Consider the following 22,317-nt stretch of genomic DNA (forward strand, 5'->3'; position numbering starts at 1 on the left):
TTTGTAAACATTAAACGAAAAAAAAACTACCAAATTGTTATGAAATACTTTAGTTGACTGTAAGTGAATCTCAAGCATCCTGTGAAAATCCTGGCGCCTGGTGTGCTGTCATTTTCAAGAACAGTGGAAGTTTTGTATCAATTTCCAATGATGGTCTGGTGGCATATGTTGGAAAAAAGTACTGCCCCCAATTAACCAAATTTAGTTAGTCCACATTTTGTTTGCAATCTGTTACACATCAGTGAACGAGTGCAAGCCAGCTAGTCTGATTCCCTAACCTGACAATTCCCCGCTGTCTATAAATTGCTCCGTTTCGTCCGAAGTAGGATCAGGGAACCAGACTACAAGAACAGCATTTTTTGTGTGGCTTTTCCAGCAGACATGAACACAAAACTTTAAAACGGGTCAGTTTAACGATAATTGCTATAACACACTAACCCCAAAATCCATCCATTTTTGAAAATGATAGCAAAAGCAAATGTTGTACATGGTGTTTATTACCTTTAAACAAATTTTTTCAAAAGTCCCCCCCCCCCCAACAAGAAGAAAAAAAATAGTAAATCTAATAAAATACAAAGTCGCCATCACCAGTGTTATTGCATTTGGTACTTGGAAACATGTTGGTGAACAAATTGAACAGTTTTGAACAGATTGAGCTCCCATTCTATTTAAAGTTGCTCTTTCAGTGCTCTCCCAATGCTATTTTTGTCTTTCCCTTAAGCAAGTAGACGTTGTTTAAAAATTGCCATTTTCTAGCAATAGAAAAAAAAAAGTGATTCACTTTTGAATGCGACATCGAAAAAAAAATCCACTTATGTTTAGCTTTGGATATTTACATTACGCATTTTGAATTATTTGCAGCACAACAGACATATACCTTTCTCTGCGCGTTAGTGGACGCAAAGCACCCCAAAATAAACACATACTTTCAGATAGAAATTGAAACCAGTGATCCCGCGGATCGCACGTGTCGCCTTTCTTCGCGGTAGATCCCTATGTTTTGTGTTCTTTATAAAGTCACATTATCTGCATTTTTAAACAATGACCTCAATTGACCCCTAGATGACCTTTGACATCCAATTTTGGAAGAGTTGTCATGAACCCCCACCCAAGGATCACTCCATCCAAGTGACCTTAATATCCATCGAATTCTGTAGAAATGTTTGAAGCATATTTGAACAATGACCCCCACGTGACATTTGACCTCTGCAATCCGATGAAGAATTGTGTCTTCACACCGTGCACCCAAGGGTCACTGCATCCAAGTTTCACGGACATCCCAGCAGATGGACAATTTCGTGGCAAGAGCATGTTGTCCTTTTGTCCCCATATCTAAAGATTTCACTTGCGGGGTACCTCTACCTTTGTTCGACTCCCCCGCAAGTGGTCCATGGTAAGCACACGTAAGAGATACGGTCATATAGAATTTAGGACTGATGTCCCCCCCCCCCCCCTCCAAAAAAAACCCCTTCATTTAGGTGACACAAAAAGTAGCTTTTTCCATATAATACATAACAAATTGAAAAGTTGTTGGGGAAAATATGTTGAAGAGAATGGGAAGAGAACTTTAATCCGATTTCATCTGACTTAATAGTACATTAGGTCTAGCATGACAAAACAGGTTCAAACATTCTGACTTTGAGAATAAATAAAAACAAAACAATTTCCTTCAATTTTGATTCTTTTTTTTTTTATTCTTCATTTAAAATGAGACCTGCCAGTCTTATCAAACAGAAAAAGAAAAGGAAATTGACTGCAATATTTGCCAGTCCATGCCAAAACCAGGCACTTCCCAGCTAACAATCGTCTACTTCACTCTTTTGTTGTAAATTAAAGTTATGACATTATAAGTTTGATTACACAATCATACAGAGAAGACATGGTAAAATCTGACATTTGACATTATGAATGAGTTCTTAAAATTTGTGGGCTGCAGTTGAATGTTATTTCAACGATTCCAAGAACAGCCTAGTTTTGCCATGAACATCACATAAAACTCACTTTTAAGACTTTTGAGCAGAAAGAGCTTACTGCACAGAATTTCCATTTTTCATCCAACAATTTTCTCACACTTTTTTGGCATACAGTAGGAAAACTGTCTTCCAACTTTCTCTGTTCAGTTTTCCATTCAATAAAATATTTAGAAAAAGGGCATTTCTTATATGAAGACTGCATCACATACAATGTACAATACCATCAATATTAAAATTCATTATTCTTTGAAGAAAATGAACAGTCCTAAACCTTCTGAGAAATAAGAAATATTAGGCAAAAAAAAAAAAATATTCGGTCTCTGGGCAGACCAAAGTTCCGGAATTGACGCGGCCACGCGGCTTTTTTTTTTTTTTTTTCCTTTTTTTTTTTTTTCTTCAAGCTCGGATTGTACAGACAAGGTGGGTACTATTTTGCTTTTTTGGTGTCCTCATGTACATTGGTGTCCTCCATAATTTGCCTTGGTGCTTTCGATCATTTGCCTTGGTGCAATTTCCCATTCCTTGGTGCTCTTTGGTAAAAAAAAATTGAGGTGCGGAAATAGAGGGCGCTGTTGGAGCTACCGCGGAACATTTTTGAAAAAAAAAATCGACGCGCATGATTAAAATCGACGCGCGCGCTGACCAGAGACCGACTTCTTATTTTTTTTGGCCTTACAATGAAAATTTCACATAAAATATAAATACATAAAATATAAATATATAACATTTATTTAATAAAGACAAAAACAGAGAAATGAACTTACCTGTAGTCTGCTACCTGAAAACAAAAGCTTACATTCGAAAGTTAAAACCAAATCACCAACGATTAAAGCAATTCCACATCCTGTACATTGTATATCAAGAATAAAATAAAAAAAAATTTCACTCCTTTCGAGTATGGCAAAAACACTGTAAACTGAAACGTTGCTCGCAGAATCCCACAGCTCCAACCCTTGAATACTCACTTGATGCTCATGCAGTTCTTCACTCTAATCGGTCATCGAAGCTCCTTCACACCTAACCTCAAATCCAAAATCCTTTATTTCTTTACCACACTGGAAATCGCCTCAAAACCAGAAAATACTGAATCGCACACTAATAACACAAACTCGCAGTAATGGTCACATGACAGCGTCGCACTGATTTTATTGGTCATCCACACTGACAGCATGGCTTTCTAGTTCAGACATGTTAACACTGAAGCGAAAATTGAAATACATTCTTTACGGATGCTTCTCACTATTGCAAGCAGGCTTTACTAACACATCAACTACAATTCTGACAAACTCATCCACAGCCTTTTGATTTAAAATGGCAGTTTCTAGTACATTGTGTACACAACACAGACTTTTAAGGCTGAGCAAGTTTTTTGGGGGAGAAAACTCAAACGAGGCAAAAAATCTCCAGTGCACAAATCCATACCCTGCAGAAGCGTCAGGCTCACGTCCTCAACAACGGTTCACGCTAGGGCTGTGCCAAATATACTGAGTACCCCAGTACTGGATCATCCACCGAATATCTGAATTAGCATTTATTTGATAAAAATGTGAGCTGTCTCGAGAAGCTGATAATAAAATGTTAGTGATGTAATTTTGCTTGTGTATTACAGACAAATGGTTTTATTGTTTGTCAAGTGCCACGTTTGTGGACAGCCTCTTTACATGCATGATTTGAGAGCTCCAGTGAGCTGAGGAATATTGGCTTGAATTTGCATCTTTAAAATCTTTCAAAAATCAGTCAGTAAGCGATCTTGGAAAAACAAATATCAATACATACACGACAGTTTTGGAGATAAAAATATAATGTAAATTAATTTTTTGGCCTGGATAGTTTCTGATGTGTGTACAAAAGCCTGTGTGTATGCCTGTGAGCACGCTCCTGCCCGGGCCAGAATGACCAGCCATAAATCTGTCTAGAAGTCAGATTTTCCAGGAACATTTTTACATGGTTAAACAGCTGGATAGTAGGGCAATCTCGATTCAACAATCCCCAAGTTTCTAGACCAAACAGTTTAACACACATGATCACTTTCTCAAATTAGTACCTGAAAATGGTTAAGCACATTGCAGCAGACTGCCAACGCACAAGTTAAAACCACAGTTGAACTTAGTTTCTTATCCCAGAGGTCATTCAAAACAATCATAAAACCTGGGTTTACAACCGCCATAGCGATACACTGTGTTCATGTGGGCCATTGCAGTGCGTGTTGAATTATGGTTGCACCGAGCTGGCCTGTGTATGTGTGAAGTCGTGTCTTTGACACATATTGGCAAATTCCAGCTCACATCCCTTTACAGATACTTTCAGTGTATACGGAAATACCTTTGATGAGACACAGGCTGAGCATTAACATACACGAGATTTCTTTTTCACCCTCTTTCGAAAACTGTCCTATTGTTTTCAACAGGACAGGCCGGAATGGTCAAATAAAGGCAACGTCCATTTCCATACATACATGTACGTGAGGCAGTGGCTATTGAAAATATATTTCATGATTCGTTAAATTTTGCACATGGTCTCTCACTGATCAGGAAGTATTAAATGCACCAACCCTCAGAATGCTACACTATCTACACTTATGACAGCTGCATAAGAACCCTATCAGAACCACGGAGGGAAAGGGGGGGGGGGGCGGTGGTGGTGGTGGGGGAGGGGGAGGTGGTGGTGGGGGAGGGGGAGGTGGTGTTGGGGGGGGGGGTTGTGGTAATGGAGGGGGGTGGCAGTGGGGGTGGTGGAGGGGGTTGGCGGTGATGGTGGAGGGGGAGGGGAGGTGGTGGTGGTTGGGGGGGGGGGGGGAGCATGATGTGCCTCCTCCGAAACTTTTTGTAATAGCTTTCAAATGCTCTAGGCTCGTCGCTGCAGCACAATCAATTGACGTACTGGCTAGGCAACATTCCTGTTAAATTTTAGGAAAATTGGCCGAAGCATATCAAACTTAAGATGTGTACATTGTGCTCCCTCCCCTTCCAAGAGACCCTAAATATGCCGGTCCTAATAGGGTTAAGAGCCTTTTTACACTCATTTGATACATCCTTTTTTGAGTGAACAGTGCTGAATCTTTCTCTTTTTATAGCTTTGTTTCCAGACAGAAATGATGAAAAGGCTCAAACTAACACACACTACGAGCACCTGTTCAACATGGAAGATTAAACAAGCGGTAACAATGGGTTGAATCTTGATGTTACCGCCTTTTAAGTCACATTCTTTCATTAGTGTTTTGGACGCAACAGTTTTCACAGCTTACGTGTATATAATACTTGATGAGCACACACAACCATTTATTCACTGCCCTGGCTAGAAGGTTCTGTCCGAGCGAGATTCTTTCTCTGGAAGTGAACTTCACTGAAATCATCCAGCAATGATCATTCCACATACTACATAATCCCACAGTGTTATGCATAATACCACTTTGCACTCAGTGCCAAGATACATGTTCATGTAAAACTGACAATCTTCACATATAAAATTCTGGCGTGACAGCTTGGCTCTCGCTTTCAAGGCATTCCCATTGTCCCATCATTTCAAGTAAAACATTCAGTACCTTGATTCCGGATAACTTTCAGTTCCTTGAATCTGCATTAAGGCAATTCCACGGTTACTCACGTTACATTTTTGATGTACTTTTGAGATTCCTTGGGCTGTAATTACCTTACTGAAAAGGTTTAAGAACTGTTATCCCCATGGTAGATAGAGTAGACCTAGACCTACCTAAGCACCAAAGATGACATCCAGAAAAATGTGTTCTGTATGATAAACAAGACGCACAAAATCGGTTACTCACGTTATGAAAATGTAACTTGAGTAACCGATTTTGTGCGTCTTGTTTATCATACATAACACATTTTTCTGGATGTCATCTTTGGTGCTTAGGTAGGTCTAGGTCTACTCTATCTATCATGGGAATATAACGGCTCTCAAACCTTTTCAGTAAGGTAATTACAGCCCAAGGAAACTCAAAAGTACATCAAAAATGTAACGTGAGTAACCGTGGAATTGCCCATTACATTTTTCCCCATTACTTACAACAAGTTACATGAATGCAATTCCTCACCAATACATCTGCTAGTCAATCTTCAATCCATTAACTCTTAACCTATCACAATCTATGTGCCTCATACATACATACACCAATGTACATTCCGGTCCTTTACAATACAAGAGTTAGTGGGAAGATCATTTGAAATATGCCACGTCTCTCTGGTTGCCTTTTCATTAGCCCTCTTAACTTCCTTTTATTCTTGTCACTGTTTTTATCAGACCTCTTACTGGTTGTTTCTCACTTTCTAGATTACTCCTATCATCCATTCCACTATCTGCAAATGATTTCTGCCATCTCTTTATACAGTTATAGCGGAACACGTACCAGTACTGCATTCCTTGATAGCACACATTTCTACAGAACAAATACGTAATTAGACGGCATAATTTATATTATGTTAAAGTTAACGCGTGTAACATGGTACTGACCACAAGACATTAAATACATGCATCGCCGCCAACCCACCCCAATCCAGTGTGCAGAATCCCCCCCCCCCCCCCAAAAAAAAACCCACTACTACCGGTACCCAACCCACAGTCCCTGCTCTAATAGACCTTATTCAAAAGGACGCCATGCATTTTTGATTGTGTTCCCAGAACTTGATTTTCACATACGCAATTTTGTCGCGTGTTAATGTCACGCGTATTTATATACACGCACAAAATGAAGAGCACCTTTACATCTATGCGATGAAGTCGTGCTACGTATCATGCTAATTGCAAAAATCGCGCAACTTATCACTTATATGTTCGTGACATTACTGCGCGACACAGTTGTATCGCGCATGTGTTAATAGGCCTGGGTGAATGGGATGGTGCCAGACTATTTATGCGGTCCAAGCCTCGCTTTGAATATTTTTTAAAATGTGGTTTAAAAACATTAGCGTATTATTAATCACAATTTTTCTATAATTCACCAGAGTAGACTGGTATTAATTTGTAATTAACTGTATTTCATTACTTTGATTTCTATTCGCAAGTTCCAAAAATGAAAATTTTTCCTTGCTTTCAATTTAATATGGCCGACTCATGAATAAAGCCTATTAACCCCAATTTAGCCCCCTTCAGTTTCCCTCAAACCCCCCCCCCCTCCTTTCCCCTTCCACTCCCACCCTTATCTCCAGCAAATAAGATGCCATGAAAGATGAAACGCTACTTTTTGCCAAACATTGATAATATTTACAATTGTATTTACAACAATGTAGGTTTGAGTGTTACACTGCCCGATCGATATCAAAATAGAATGGTGCCTTTGCTGTCATTTGACACGTACAGTGAAGGTGCTGTTTGAAGGTACATTCCGACCTTCAAAATTCAGCGATCGTATTAACATTACATTTCAAAATTAGTTGTGCTACATGCTTTACAAGAACTTCATTGATTTCAATAGAGATCACTAACCTGAGTGTGTGTTTTAATCGCGAATTAACTAATAGCACAAAGCACCAAAGTAAGATGGCAAGATGCATGGGAAAAGTCTTCTGAGTTGTCTTTTTGGGATCGTTCATACAAGTAGTCTTGGTTTCAGACAGCTTTGGATCTGATTCTCCTAATGCTGCAGCACCCTGACTAATTTGGTCAAGTGAGACGCAGCAGTAGAAAGTACATTCAACTAGAGGAATCACATTCAGTCTTGGGAACTTTGGCGCCCGCACCCACGAAATTCACAGCATACCTTACATGCCATATATTTAACCCTTACCTTCCCAAAATGCTCCGTAATCCTCTTTGCAAAATGGCAAAAAAGTACGGCTGATTTTGGAGGATGCACTGTGTCAAGGTCTTGGGCCGGACCTTGTGTTGTTTATGCTCAGCCGTGCATAAATTTAGGCCCACATTGTACTTGAAATCCTCCGCACTGCACCGGGATGTCACTGGCTCTGCCTCAACATATTGACAGTGACTAATGGAGGATTCTGCAGCATTGAGGCAGTGGGCACCCCTCCAAGGACCACATTTAAAAAAATAACGGATGATATTAGAAGATTGAGGCTGTATGCAATTTTGCATGGAGGAACTTGGAGGATTTTGCAGGAATTGAGGTTGCATCCTAACAAAAATGCAAGGGAGGTTAGGGTTAATCTAATGTGTGCATGAGGTATGCTCAGAATTTGTTTGGTTCCCGGTGCCAAAGTTTCCAAGACTTTGTCCTCTGCCACCGCACAAACTGTACCATGCTTGCCAAGGATCTGACCAGCAGCATTCAGAGAAACAGAATCCAAATCCAGTCTTGGACCATGACTTCTGGTACCTCTCTACCAACCACTGCCTCCACTCTTACTTTCCCCCATTAAGTAACCAGGACTTCCTGTCTCCCCTACGCTAGACTGACTAGACCCCCATCCTAAGGATTGCTGCCCGGACCCGTACCCGCCGCTACTGTTTGGTGTCTGCATCACTTGATTTGACACTTGCGAGGACTGACTGCCTTGCGACAAGGAACCCTGAGATGGCTGTGACTGCTGCTGCGGCTGCTGCTGCGGGGGCTGGTTCCCCTGCTGCTGTTGCTGCTGCTGCTGCTGTTGCTGCTGCTGCATGCCTTGCTGCATACCCTGCGCCAGCATATTGCTCATCATGCCCCAGCCTGCCTGGCTCAGCGCAGCCAACATTGCCTGATTCCACGGAAAGTTGCCCATTTGTCCTGGACCTTGCCCGCCTGGGTTACCCCCCATACCACCCCCCATGCCCCCACCCATACCCCCACCCATGCCCCCACCCATGCCCCCTCCCATACCCCCGCCAACATTGGACGTATTGACCTGGTTCCCTGGTCCCCCTATACTACCTTGGTCTCGGTCCCGGTACCCGTCTCCGCCTCGTGGGACAATCTTGCCACCTCCCCGTCCTCGGCCCCGCCCACTCTGGGGGTAGTCCCCTCGGGAGTAGTATCTGCCTTGGTCCGAATATCCTTGAAGGGAAAAGAGACAGAAATCTGAGATCAGTTCTATTTTCCTTGAAATTCTTGCAATGAACCTTCCCAAGTCCACCGCCCCGTTGGTGATTTTAGTAGTAAGGTCAGTCTCAAGTTAATATAAGTCCCAAGCTGAAATGGAAATTATTTAATAATGCTGGATAACGAGAGCAACTGGGGTAATGTAGCTTGCCCAAGGACACAACATACGGTCAGCGGCTGGATTTGCATCCCTGAACCTCTGATTATGTGTCACAAACAGAACCATTAGCCCCACCCCTCCCCCATGACCTGGGTACACCCCATGCTGTTTAGATATTAAAAAGTACTACTGGGTTAACTGCCTCCTCTTCCCATACCCATGTCTTCAGTATCGCCCATGTTGCTTGGGGTATTGACAAGTACCTACATGTACTGGGTTACCTACCCCCACTTTTCCGTACCCATTTCCTGGGTAAAGCCGATGTTGCTTGGGTATTCAGGAGTATCTAATGGATTACCTACCTCCCCCTCCTCCATGTCCAAGTCCTGGGTATAACCCATGCCACTTGGGTATTCATGAGTATCTACTGTGTTACGTACCCCCTCCTCCATGTACCCATTTCCTGGGCACAGCCCATGCTGCTTCGGTATTCAGTAAGGAGTACCTACCTCCCCCTCCTCCGTACCCATAACTTGGGTAATGGTCATCTCCTTGCATTCTGATCTTAGGATTCTTGGGCTCAGCGCGATTCACTTGTAGACTGGTACCCTACACGCATTAAAAAATGGGGTCAGAATAAAACGGAGTTAAACCAGGGCCCAACTTCATGACAGAAAATTCTACTGAGAATATTTTTGTCACTCAGCAAAAATGAGCAGAGAAACAGTATGCGCAAATACGCATTGCCTGACATACAGTAGAGGCTGGTTTATCAGTTACTCCCTTTACTGCCCGAAACGCCCAGCACCGCATAGTTTAACCCTAACGATCCCCAACCAGCCAAACTCCAACACCAGGGTTTGTTGGGATCTGTTAGGATGAGTACTGCACTAGTAAACTGACTGTGCTTTATGTGGGGTTAGGCATACCACACATAAACAGAGTCCAACTGTTGATGTGCACAGTTTACCATATGGTGTTGGGATTTGCAAGGATGAGGAAGGTTCCTAGTAAATCACCCTAGGGAGTTAGGGTTAATGGATTCTTCAGGTTCGTACATGTACATTGTTTGGGTTAATTTCTGTTTTGCAAACCTTTCCACTACCATGTGGGGAGTCAGGTTGGCGTAGCGTTACTTTCCTCGCCTTCCACCGCTGTGACCGGGGTTCGAATCCCGCCTGCGTCAATATGTGGATTGGGTTTTCAGTCCCTACCTGATTCCGTGGGTTTTCCTCAGAATACTCTTCTGGGCTTTTCCTCCCACCTCTAAAACTGTAATTTCTTCACATTGTCTTCTCTTTACTGGGACTCATGGGAGATCAGTGGATTCCACTGAATGGGCTACCCAGTTAAAATAAGAATTGAATACATAAACTCTGCAATTTGCTTTTGCTCAGCAACAGATCCACAAAATTGGCCCAAGCACAATGTGTGTTTCCTCAAAGGTAAATGTCATATCTACAGTCTAAAAAAGATCAATACATATCCAAAGTTAGGAAAAGCAAAAATAAAAACTAATTTACCTTGTAAATGTGGTCTTCACTGGCAACAACTGTTGCCACATCAGACCTTAAGAATGTCACAAACCCGAAACAGCGATACGGCTTTGGGATGTAGACATCTGTGACTTCACCATACTTAGAGAAGTAGTTATACAGGTCTTCCTTGGTCATGTCTTGCGGCATGCGTCCAACAAACATCTTCTTGGAGTCTTGGGAATTCTAAAACAAAGAAAAAAGACTCAAGGACTCAATTATACCAATTTGAAGAGTGAATGGCAGTGGGAGGTACAGTGATTCTGGTGGTGACGATTGTGGTAATGAATGCTGGTGATTTTGAGGATGATTGGAGAAGTAGCTGCAATGATCTGGGTGATAGTTGCTATGGTGGTGATTACTGTGATGATGAATGGGGTGATAGTTGTTATGGTAGAGATCATGGTGATGATGATTTGACAGAGAGTTGTAACTGTGCAGCTGATGATATTGATAATAATTTGGGTGATACTTGCTACGGTGATGATCATGATGACAATTGGTGAAACTAGCTATGGATGAGTTAATGCCAGTGATTGAGATGATAGTGGTGATTCTAATGGTGATGATTGAGATAATGGCTATAGTGTTGATGAAGTTTTGATATTAATAATAGGGCTGTCTGGAATATATCGAATATTCAAATATTCAATTATCAACCGAGTATTCAAATAGCTTTTGCTGGTTCAAATATTCAAAACATTAAAAACTATGCATCTAAACACATGACCAAGATGTTATTTTAATCATTTCATTGTCAGATGCCACATTTTGTTGACAGTAACTTTTTTGGTCGATGGCATCGTATCTATCCTTTTAGCAGGTTAAAACCACTGACAGTTATAAAATACTGACTGCAAAACTCTCCTGCAGCCCAAAACATGGATCAGACCCCGCGCAAATTTTAACCGATGCGCTTTGCGCGTGCAGCTTTTGACAGGTGCCGCCTGCAGCTGCAGCTGGCATGTGTAAATTTGAGAGTCGAGTTTTGAATATTCGGATATTCGGTCCAACATAGTTTCGAATAATTGAATACTAAATTATTCGAAAATGGACAGCCCTAGATGATTATGGTGATTGTTGTGATGGTGGTGATCTTGGTGATGATAATGATTTGGCTAATTGTTGTGATAGTGGTTACGATGGTATACAAACAGTGAATGTTTGTGAGTGCAATGGTAAGAATAATTGCATCTGTCACCGAATGAAATTATTCTTTCCATTGCACAAACGTGAAACATTCATTATTTGTTTAATATAACACCTGAATAAATCCCCGTCATCTGATTGGCTGACTTTGGATAGCCAATTTATTCAAGTTTAAAACTGTTTAAAAGTTCGACAAGTCCCAAGCCATCATATTTAATTTATGTAAACTGTTCAACAGGTTGAAAACTATCATATTCAATTTATCTCAATTTAAAAGCTGTTCCACAAGTTCAGAACTCAAACAGGTCAACAAGTTCAGAACTTTTATATCCAATTTATGCAAGTTTTAAAGCTGTTCCACTGCGCCACCAACGGCAGCAGTCAAACCATGCAATGGAAGTTCTATTTACAGTGCAATACAACTTCCATTGCACTGTGCACTGAGCGCCGCAAGCGCGCTGTGCGTTGTGATGAATAATTCAATGACATATGATCAACGACCCACCAATCAGATGACGGGGATTTATTCAGGTGTTGTATAATAATGACTGCAATGATACATGTACATGTTTCTGCAATGGTGATCATAGTGATGATGACTGGGTGATAGTTGTTATGGTGGTGAAGGGGTGATAACGATTGGGTTGATAACGTTGTCTGAGTTGATGGTAGTGACGACATGGACGATGGTAAAAGTGACAATGCTATTAGAATAATTGTTAAAATGAAGACAAGGATTGTTCTATTAGGAAGACTCTCATCAATGAAGATACTCTGGTTCTTACCTTCGAGTCTGGTATTTTGACGTCACAGTATCTACCATCAATGTTGTGCCTCTGTGATACCACTGAGCTTTGCACTTTGTAATCCTTGAATCTCACAAAACCAAAACCTTTGGATTGGTTCTCCAGATTCTTCTTGATCTGAAACAAGAAAAAAAAAATCTTCAATGAAAAGTTGTTTTGAATCAATGCGTCTACCCAGGTTCAAATCTGACACACTGTATGTGGAGGATTTCAAGTATAATCTAAGTTTAAATGTATGCATGGCTGAGCATAAACAACAAAAATGGTCTGGCCCAAGACCTTGACACAGTGCATCCTCCAAAATCAGCCACACACTTTGCAATATAGCCTCAATCCTGCAAAATCTTCCAATTTGTAAAGAGGATTTAGAAGGTTAGGAAGTAACCTTGTCACACAGAGAGTTACTGAACAAGAAAAAATAGCACTGTGGAGAGCAGTGAAGCGTGACCCAATCTGCCTGATTGGGCTGAGCTTAGCTCTACAGAATTTGTGCAGGAAGTGTTAAGTCCGCCACACACCTTTTCACATTTTACCAGATCACCAATACTTTTATTTTTTAACCATTGCGGAGACTGCAACGCTACCCACACACATGCCCAATTCTATTCTATAATCGGTCACATGATGACCAGTCACATGATGACCAGTCACATGATGACAAAATGGCAGCCATCAATTGTGAATCATGTGAATGCCTTCGTAAATTTATCTGAATTGCTAAGATAAATATCGCGTCCGGTGAAATCGGAGTGCTGCCCGCACACTTTTCCGGTGAAATCAGATGTGAAAGAATCAAACATGTTTGATTTCATCAGGTCGCCCAGTGTACGGTCAAATCAGTCTGACTTTTTAGCACACACCTTTCCGATCTGTATGTGCGATAGCCTAATGAGCAGTGTACCAGTAGAATTGGAAATCTGTGCTGTGGGCTTTATCCATGCTTCACAGAAGATAACCTCAAATGAATATGAAGTGTGGGGCTAACTCTATTGGCAAAAGTGGTTCTGAAAAAATTTGAAGGATTGTTTAGAAGACTGTTGTGTACAAAAAATGTAGCTTTAGGCCTAGTGTTCATGAACAGAGTCAGCAGGCTTTACATTTTGCCAGCTAAAACAATGTTGCATTAACCCAAACATTCATTCTGTGCCAAGTGGTCCTTTCAGTCAAAATCAAACAAGTGATTGTTTTCAACAGTTAAGAATTCCATAAAAGCAGGATTGACTAGCTCGGACTATTTATTAATAACTTGATACAGCTATGCTTTGACTCCAGGTGAATGATAAAACAGCTGTGACCACAACTTGCAGGGGTCCGCTCATAAGTCCGACACCTCATAGCTCCGACGCCTCATAGCTCCGACGCCTCATAGCTCCGACGCCTCATTGCTCCGACGCCTCATAGCTCCGACGCCTCATAGCTCCGACGCCTCATAGCTCCGACGCCTCATACATGTAGCTCCGACACTTCATACCCCCCTTTTTCCGACGTCGTACTTACGAGGCGTCGGACTTATTAGGTGTCGGACCAATGAGGCCGAATAATTCAATTGTAAGCCTCATAAGTCAGACGCCTCATAAGTCCGAAACAGGTGTCGGACCTATGACGCGTCGGACTTATGATACGACCCCAACTTGCCTGCTTTGTCCCAGTTTGACTAGTCACAGTGCTTGCTTGACATATGATCTGACTGCTGGTGACTAGCTTTTGTTAAAACGTATGGAAGTGAAAGTGAATTTTCGACTGTCTGTGACTGCTTAGAAGGAGGAAGGTTAAGCAAGAGTGGTATTAAAAAGTATGTCACTTTGGGAGCAGGATTAGGAGTTGCCTAACCCTGACATAACCCACAGACCATCATCATGTCAACCTTTCCCAGGTATGTTTGTGCCTTCCACTTAGTTTGTCTATTGTGCCCAGGTATCCCACTCGACGCCATCAGCCTTTGTCCCTTAATAAGGCTTCAATGCGGCATGGCATAATCAGTCTTTTCTTACTCTAATTTTTGTTTCAATAGGTCTATTGATGCTCCATATTCAAATGATGTAGTAGTCTTTTCGTAGCAGTGATTTTCGTTGATTAAGATGTTTATTTTGTTTTCCTTAAAAATCTGAGTTTTTAGGAATAAGGGAGACCTATGGAAGTGAAGCCAGCAATGTCAAAATTCCTGTCCAGTTGGTAAATAGATAGCTACATTTTTTTTTTATTCACAATTATTGATTTGCTCTTTATCAGTATGATTCGGGTTCAATTTTCATGGCAAATAGAAAGCAACGAATATTCCTTTGAAAAAATGTAGCCCAGTTGATTATATGGTGAGTTTTATTGGAATCTTATTTTGAGTATATCTTTTCGGGGTTTAACTTTGGGAAAACTCACATAAGGGAAATTTTGGACATTTTATGCCACCATAGCGCCAGAGTATGTTGGTAACATGCGAAGACTAGTGGATGTCTCACACTGAGCATGTGCAGCAAGTAACCCCCAAGTGACTACACCGGCAATAGGCTATGAATGTATACGTGTTTCCACACAACATGCACATACCTCACACATGAGAACTTCACCGAAATTCTTCTCAAAGTATTCCCTCATGCTGGCTACCGTTGTCTTCCAAGCCAACCCGAGCACTATCAAGTCCACTGTTTTATTCTCTACGCGGCGGGTCTTAGCTGAGTTGTTCTCACTGCTGTCATCTCCTTTGCGCTTGTTGTCTGTGAATACCAGAAAAAAAACAAAGTCAGTATTCAGAATAAATGCAACACACACTCTTTTATTATGAGGTATTCTTGGCAAAAGTGCTTGTTTGTATACAGGTGTGACATACATGTAGTCCACCCAAACTGACAACTTTTAACGACACAGCGCAGCGTATTCAGCGCGCCAAAATGACATACATCATGATGTACATACATGTACAGGTACTGTTTCGCAATGCAAAGTTTACAATCTTCCCTCTATCCCAAATGGTCGAGCCGAATGTGGAGTTGACCTGCTGAGGTCACGCGAAGATCAGCGCAACGTACGTAAACACACATGAACATGACCGCTGCATTCGTTGGATCAGCAACGCAAGGCTGGTGAGTACAAATTCAGATTTTCCATCCCAAATGTTTTGTCCCATGATCCAAATGTCAATCGTTCTAAAACATTTCAGAGTTAAAGATCAACCAGTTCAACTTTTTGGTGGATTTGTGCTTCAGAAAGTGGAATTTCAGACAAAGGTATTTCATCTAGTAAAGGGCATTTCCAAAAACCATAGAGTGCTGACCCCCGAAAAATCACCATGCTAGAAGGCTGATGGAGAGAAGCCTTCTAATTCTAGAACTTAACGGAAAGAAGCCTTCTAATTCCAAAAGTAGTCCCCACCCTGTTCATCATGTTCATAATCATTCATCTTAATCAAAGAAATATTCAGGCATCAGTATTTTGTTTTTTGGTTACATGTTCTCAAATGTTTAACTTGTCTTTTAAATTTCGTTTACCTTGAGAAACATTTTCAAGGATAGGTTTATATTGTGATAAAACAAAGTAGCATTTAGGCTGTGTTCCCTTTCTCAACGACATTTAATTTCTGTTCATGTCTTGACTGTTTTGGTTTTAAAAATAAAAATAAATTTATAAAAGGAAAAAAATAAAGCAAGTTGAAAAAATGAAGATAGGTAGGTGGTCCTACCTTTGGGGAAGACTGCTATATAAAGGTGGTCTCCCCACACATCATCAGGCGGTTGTATTCTTCCCTCCACGACCCGTAGTCCCCTCAGACTCCGTGTACCGGGGTTGCGGTACTTGAGGCCCGAGGCGCAGGGGAACTGCGCCGTCAGCGTGCTCAGCAACATCGTGCCATCCGGCTCGACCGGCAGCTCGATCACTTCGGGGTCCAACTCGTCCTCAACGACACGGATATATGCCGCCATATCTAGGAATTTTACAACCAAGGGTTGCTATAAACATTCACAATTTATCCTCACCATGTAATTACATTGAAAAACGGGAAAAAGTGAAGAAATTAAGATTTTCTTGGCGACTTTGTCAGTCATTCATTTTTACAAATTTTGTTTTGATAGCTAGGTGCAATATTTTTTACTATGTGGACAACAGACTGCTTAAGTCAAGGCACCAGACTTAACTTCCACTGTTGAGGGCGCTCTATTCAATTTACGATAATCAGAGAACACTACATACACTGAACATTATCAGCCGCGTTGATGGTTTCATTTCAAAAAGAGGAGGATGAGGGCCTTTTTATTTTTTTATTTTTATTGAAAAAATAGGCAAAATAAATATTCATATTGAGCTGACACGATATGTGCCTTAAAGAGGAGGAGGTCCTTTATATTTTATAGTTCTAGGTAGTTAATGTCTGCTCACAACTTGAACATTCAGTAAAGCTATTCAGAAGCATCTGAACTTCTGAAACATCTTTTATAAAAAACCTGTTGCCTTAAATAAAAAAAAGCGGGGATGATCAACTAGCACTATTTTTTACTTGGCCTTAGTTTAGAGGCTCATCAAATTACTAATAAAACATATTGACAGTCCTAATCAGATAAAAATTTCATCGTACTAAGCCATGTCATAGTTTTTACTTTTTTTGGGTTAAAGTAGTGAGCACCTGATAGCTTGAGTAACTTTTTTGAATAAGATGGTGCATACCTTTAATTATTATAAATGATGGTCCAAGTGCAGGTTCACTGCTACACTGCTGGACCCACCCACCCGACTCGCTTCCCGACTGATTATTGATGATAACGGCCATCCCGATCGGGCTCGTGTTTGTTTATAACCAGCAGAATTGAAATTTAGCCTTGCATTTCCTTTTTGTTATCTTTACGATGTTTTCTTACGCTACAAAGTGTTACTGAGGCCGGGTGATTATCATAACGTGTTTTTCTTTCTAGTCACAAACTGAAACCGTACAGACCGTCTTCAAAGTAGAAAATCGAAGTTTAATTAATCGGCGATTAATTAGATGCAACTCGGGTGTAATATGCCGCTGTGTGACATACAAACCAACATCGACAATGGAGATATTAGTAAGGAGTTTGTGCTTCAATTAGGACACATTATATCACACCACACCTCTGGAAAGGTAAGACGGGATCGCAGTCGAAACTGCACGCAGTTATAGGCTTGCTCGCACCGCGCGCAGCGGAGCGAGTCGGCTACTGTCTACACTGTAACAACAGACAAAATGGGTTGATACGCAGACCAACTGGTCAGTATATCAACAGGTTAAACTCTTGGGCAAATTCTTCCCAATAGTTGGAAAATGTTTACTCAAATTAGGTTATTTCAAACCAATGTTGGATAAAATTATGTTGCCCAACAGTGTTTTTACCCATCATTTTTTTTACAGTGTGGCTACAGTGATGATGTAGATCGAGGAGGGGCTTGCACCCCCCACCACGTTTAGCCGCTGAATATATGTTATACTAGTAAAAAGGGGCCAAAAATAACAAATGGAATGATAAACCGGTTCCTAAATTTTATCTTAAAATAGCCTTAGAATACAAGAGAAAGCATCGCACAAGGCTGGGGCATGCCCCGGATATAGCAGGGCACGGGGGTACGCCTTCAATCGATCCCCCCCATTCATATCACCCCACCCCACCCCACCCCGCCCCGCCCCACCCCAGCCCACCTCAGCCCACCCCACCCACTTTCCTGAAAGCCCCCGAGTTGTTTACTAACCATAATTGTTTCCGACTATGATGAAAATGCACCATAATGTCTTACATTATGGAGAAAAAGTGTGTACAAGCATTACATACGCTGTGTGGACTTCCGAACAAAAGAGGTCCACATAAATAGCAGCGACGTTGCGTGGACTTGCCCACGTCTACACAGTGTTTCCCCATTTCTGGAAAACCGGTTTAGAGGCATTTTTGGGTTACGTTTATGTGTGGCAGAATGAAGAGAAACACTATGTAGAGTGACTGCCTATCCATGCGTATAATATACTGATATTATCAGACACAACAGCAGTCCTCCAATGTGACGTCAAATGCAAGGAGTCTATTTTCCTAAAAGCCATCAAATGATGAGATAAAACCGTAATTTAGAGCCAAAATACTTTGATATGTCAAAAAGCTGCAGCTGTTAATTTACACAAGGTTCAGTGTACGTGTATGACCATTCTATTGTTTTATATTTTGTATTTTTTGATCCACCAAGGCGTCTACAGTACGTGTCCGAGCAGGAGTGAGGATGTTCATGGGTGCTGGACCGACCTCAGCTCCCCTCATGTTGATTCAACTTCACGGAGGATTCACTGATGGTGACACCAACAAACAGATCTGCGAGGCCATCATCCAGTGTTCAACTAAGGAACTCGGCATCCGTGAAGACCGGTAAGATTCTCTGCATCTAGATCTGCCGAACTATAGAAGCGCCCTCATTGAAAAAAAATTGACCAATTATTAATGACTGCACTTTTATTAATTTCTTCTTTTCAGGATTAGTTTGGTGTTTCACTACCTACCCCCAACTCACGTAGGCTGGTCTGGGGGCCGACTGGTGGCAGATGTTTTGCCGGAAACCAGACTGAGGCAGCTAATGGGCGGTGCAGACTCCTGAACACTCAGTAGCAAGATGAACAGAGTACAGATGTCATGCATACAAACGACAACTTCATGGCAGCAAGGGACGTTAAAAAAAAATAAAGGAGACCCTCTATTATAAAAGTAGACATAGTGTACCATGGGCCTCTGGGTCATACTTTTCCTATTGGAATGAAAAACAAAAATAATATGGCCCCTTCTCGCTTTCTTTTATCAAATAACACCCTATCCCATCGACTTCGTTTTCGGCCGCGGCTTTAAGACTGTGAGCATTCGCTTTAACTGCCGCTGCAGAGAATCGCGTCGATCAAACATATTTCGAAGACATTTCATTAGAATACAATATATTAAGTTCGACGTTTGAAACAATAATAACGACCCTGCGCGAGCAGTTGCATAGGGGTCATTCCATGTCAGACCAACGCACTTTTTTACCTCATGTCATCCGATTTTGATAAAAATTGCTGTGCTTGTAGGTCCTGATGAGCAATGAATGCACACCAATTTTTAGCCCGATCCGACCTACCATGTGCAAGGGCGGATCCGGGGGGGGGGGGGGGGGGGGGGGGGGCAAAGGGGGCCATGCCCCCCCCCCAAAAAACGAAACCAATTTTTTTTTCATTTGTATGTAACATCGCAATAAAGACAGGCAATGAGTACACCACCATCTTTTCCTCAAAAAAACATTGGTTAAAGTGGTCAGAAATTGCCTCAGATCGCACCACAGAGCATCTAGAATCCACATTTTTTTCGGGGCCCTAAGCGGGCCCCGAACCCCACGCCGTAATTTGTTTGACCCACTTTTTTGGGGGACCATTTTTTTGGGGGCCCCCCCCCAAATATTGTGTTCTGGATCCGCCCTTGACCATGTGGTCAGGGCAGAAACCATGAAAAATTGACATTTTTAGAGTAAAATACCACCCTTTTGGTAGAAATATGTCAAAACCATGTCAATTTTCATCGAATATATGCAAATTTGGTATCAAAATAATAAGAATTGCATGCTCAAATGAACTCTTTTGTCAAAATTAAATTTTGTGAAAAGGAGGTCACTTGACCTTTAATATGTTATCATGACCTTTGACCCAATTTATGTACTAATGTATCATTCCAAAAATCAACGAAATGAAAATGACTTGATAGAGCATGTCTTCCTCCATCAGAATCTACTAAAAATCAATTGGGGTCTTCAAAATTTACAACTTTATGACTATTTTTGTACAGTTGGTGGGTTACAAATGGGTCAATTTATAGACTTTACATTAGTAATCTACCCACACAACTTACTATTCTGTTTCTAAAGCTACTTAAATTAATCTTGCTTTGCGAATTTCTCATGTTTAGGGCTGATGAGGTCTAACCAGACTCATAATATAAATTATCAGCAGTGGCCCATCCAGGATTTTGCTTTTTGTGTGTGTGTATGTGTGTGTGTGGTGGGGGGGGGGTGCCTCATAATTTGTTTGGTTTCAAATTTCTGTAGAAGATTGGAAAAAAGAATTACCCAAAAATCAAACAAAAAAATTGGCATTGGCAACCTTGGAGGGGGGGGGGGAGGGGTGGGTTCCAGCCCCTTGAGCCCCCCCCCCCCTCCCTGGTGCCACTGATAATTAGTTATCCCACGAGCACGCTTGGAATATGAAACAATGCAATGCTACTGTGACCCATATGCCACCCGACGCACTACGTTATTCCGTGTTCCACAAGCGCAAGTGGGCTAACGAATTTATCTTCAAGCAAACTTGACGTCGAATGCTTGAGAGTCGATTGTCATTAGCAGTTACTGTTTAGGGTACGCAACAGCTCTATGCTTTCTATCCAGACCCAGTACAGCGGACACACATCCAGGTGAAATTTGACTCGAAGGAAAAAATTGCCAAGTCTGTGAGACTCATTAAATTTCAAGAAGCGCAGTGATGAATGAGTAAGGTAACTTTGATTGCGATATTGAGTATTATCTTCAAGCAAACTTGAATCCTAGACCCTGATTAGTCCATCTATAGCAACGACAGTGTGATTTGATATAATATTGCACAGCTATATTGCACCCCAGATATCGAATGTATATGTACATGTATGTATTGTGTTCTTTTTATTTGCTGCTGAACGGTCCGATACACTATGCACCTACATCCCTCACCACGTACAATGTACGCATTCGACGTCAAGTTTGCTTGAAGAAAAATTCGTTATGGCTCGTGGAACACGGAATATTGTAGTGCGTCGGGTGGCATATGGGTCACAGCAGCATTGCATTGTTTCATATTCCAATATTCCAAGCGCGCTTGTGGGATAACTAATTATTAGTGGCACCGGGGGGGGGGGGGGGGGGGGGTCGAGGGGGTGGAACCCAACCCCTCCAAGGTTTTCAATTTGTTTGTTTGATTTTTTTTTCAATCTTCGCCAAAATAAGTAGTACTAGTAATTACAATCCCTCCTTCATCAAGACTAAACAAGATGCTGAAAATAACATCCAACTTAATAACAGCAATGATAGTGTTATTAATGAGCCTTTTAACATTGACGAGGTAAACCATGCCATCGATGCTTCTATGTGCACCACCCCTGGTAAAGACGGAATTAGTAATATGGTCATTAAACATCTCCCCATCAAAGTTCGTGAATACCTACTTATTATATTCAATATGGTTTGGCACACTTCCCAATGTCCCGTGCAATGGAAAGAAACTATTCTCATCCCAATTCTCAAACCAGGGAAAGATCCTGTCAACCCTTCATCCCACCGACCTATAGCCCTCACCTCCACCTTTTGTAAACTGATGGAACGAATGATTAATTGCCGTCTTCTCTGGTACATTGAAACACATGATCTTTTCAGCCAACATCAGAGTGGATTTAGAAAAGGCCTCAGCACCAAAGACCACATTATCAATCTGGAGTCATCGATAAATAAAGCCCGGGCGAACAAAGAAAGCACCCTTGCGGTTTTCCTAGACGTCGAAAAGGCCTACGATATGCTATGGCGCAAAGGGGTCATCATCAAACTTCAAGCCATGGGCGTATATGGTCGCGTTATCTGCTGGATTAACAACTTCCTCAGCGACAGGAAAATTCAAGTAAAAACTAATGACACCCTCTCCTCAGAAAGAATTCAAGAACATGGCGTCCCTCAAGGCAGTGTCATCAGCCCCCTTTTGTTCAATATTGCAGTTAACGATCTTTCCCACCACATACCAGATGTTCAC

At 41.5% G+C, this 22,317-nt stretch overlaps 2 protein-coding genes across 2 annotated transcripts; one reads left to right on the plus strand and one right to left on the minus strand.

The window, feature by feature from the left end:
- Nucleotides 1-7,097: 7,097 nt before the first annotated feature.
- Nucleotides 7,098-16,617, minus strand: LOC119720757 (TAR DNA-binding protein 43-like). The gene is made up of 6 exons (XM_038190588.1): nucleotides 16,225-16,617; nucleotides 15,096-15,262; nucleotides 12,534-12,671; nucleotides 10,588-10,785; nucleotides 9,574-9,673; nucleotides 7,098-8,919 (listed from the first exon to the last, which is right to left on the minus strand). The coding sequence occupies exons 1-6, from the start codon at nucleotides 16,463-16,465 to the stop codon at nucleotides 8,267-8,269; spliced, it is 1,497 nt and encodes a 498-aa protein (XP_038046516.1). The 5' UTR covers nucleotides 16,466-16,617; the 3' UTR covers nucleotides 7,098-8,266.
- A 907-nt stretch (nucleotides 16,618-17,524) lies between these two features.
- LOC119719937 (macrophage migration inhibitory factor-like) lies at nucleotides 17,525-19,557 on the plus strand. Its single transcript, XM_038189421.1, has 3 exons — nucleotides 17,525-17,640; nucleotides 18,726-18,901; nucleotides 19,007-19,557. Exons 1-3 carry the CDS (start codon nucleotides 17,539-17,541, stop codon nucleotides 19,125-19,127), a joined length of 399 nt encoding a protein of 132 aa, XP_038045349.1. The 5' UTR covers nucleotides 17,525-17,538; the 3' UTR covers nucleotides 19,128-19,557.
- Nucleotides 19,558-22,317: the final 2,760 nt, after the last annotated feature.

This window comes from Patiria miniata, unplaced genomic scaffold, assembly GCF_015706575.1.
Source record: "Patiria miniata isolate m_02_andy unplaced genomic scaffold, ASM1570657v1 HiC_scaffold_9, whole genome shotgun sequence".
Taxonomy (NCBI): Eukaryota; Metazoa; Echinodermata; class Asteroidea; order Valvatida; family Asterinidae; genus Patiria; species Patiria miniata.

Bases quoted from the DNA above. Each gene is read 5' to 3' on its own strand.
- LOC119719937 (XM_038189421.1), top strand. From the start codon at position 17,539: ATGCCGCTGTGTGACATACAAACCAACATCGACAATGGAGATATTAGT. The intron at 17,641-18,725 runs GTAAGACGGGAT...TGATCCACCAAG, and splicing joins CACACCACACCTCTGGAAAG to GCGTCTACAGTACGTGTCCG. The intron at 18,902-19,006 runs GTAAGATTCTCT...TCTTCTTTTCAG, and splicing joins CTCGGCATCCGTGAAGACCG to GATTAGTTTGGTGTTTCACT.
- LOC119720757 (XM_038190588.1), bottom strand. From the start codon at position 16,465: ATGGCGGCATATATCCGTGTCGTTGAGGACGAGTTGGACCCCGAAGTG. The intron at 10,786-12,533 runs GTAAGAACCAGA...TCTTTGTTTTAG, and splicing joins TCAAAATACCAGACTCGAAG to AATTCCCAAGACTCCAAGAA. The intron at 9,674-10,587 runs GTAAATTAGTTT...TAATGCGTGTAG, and splicing joins GTGAAGACCACATTTACAAG to GGTACCAGTCTACAAGTGAA.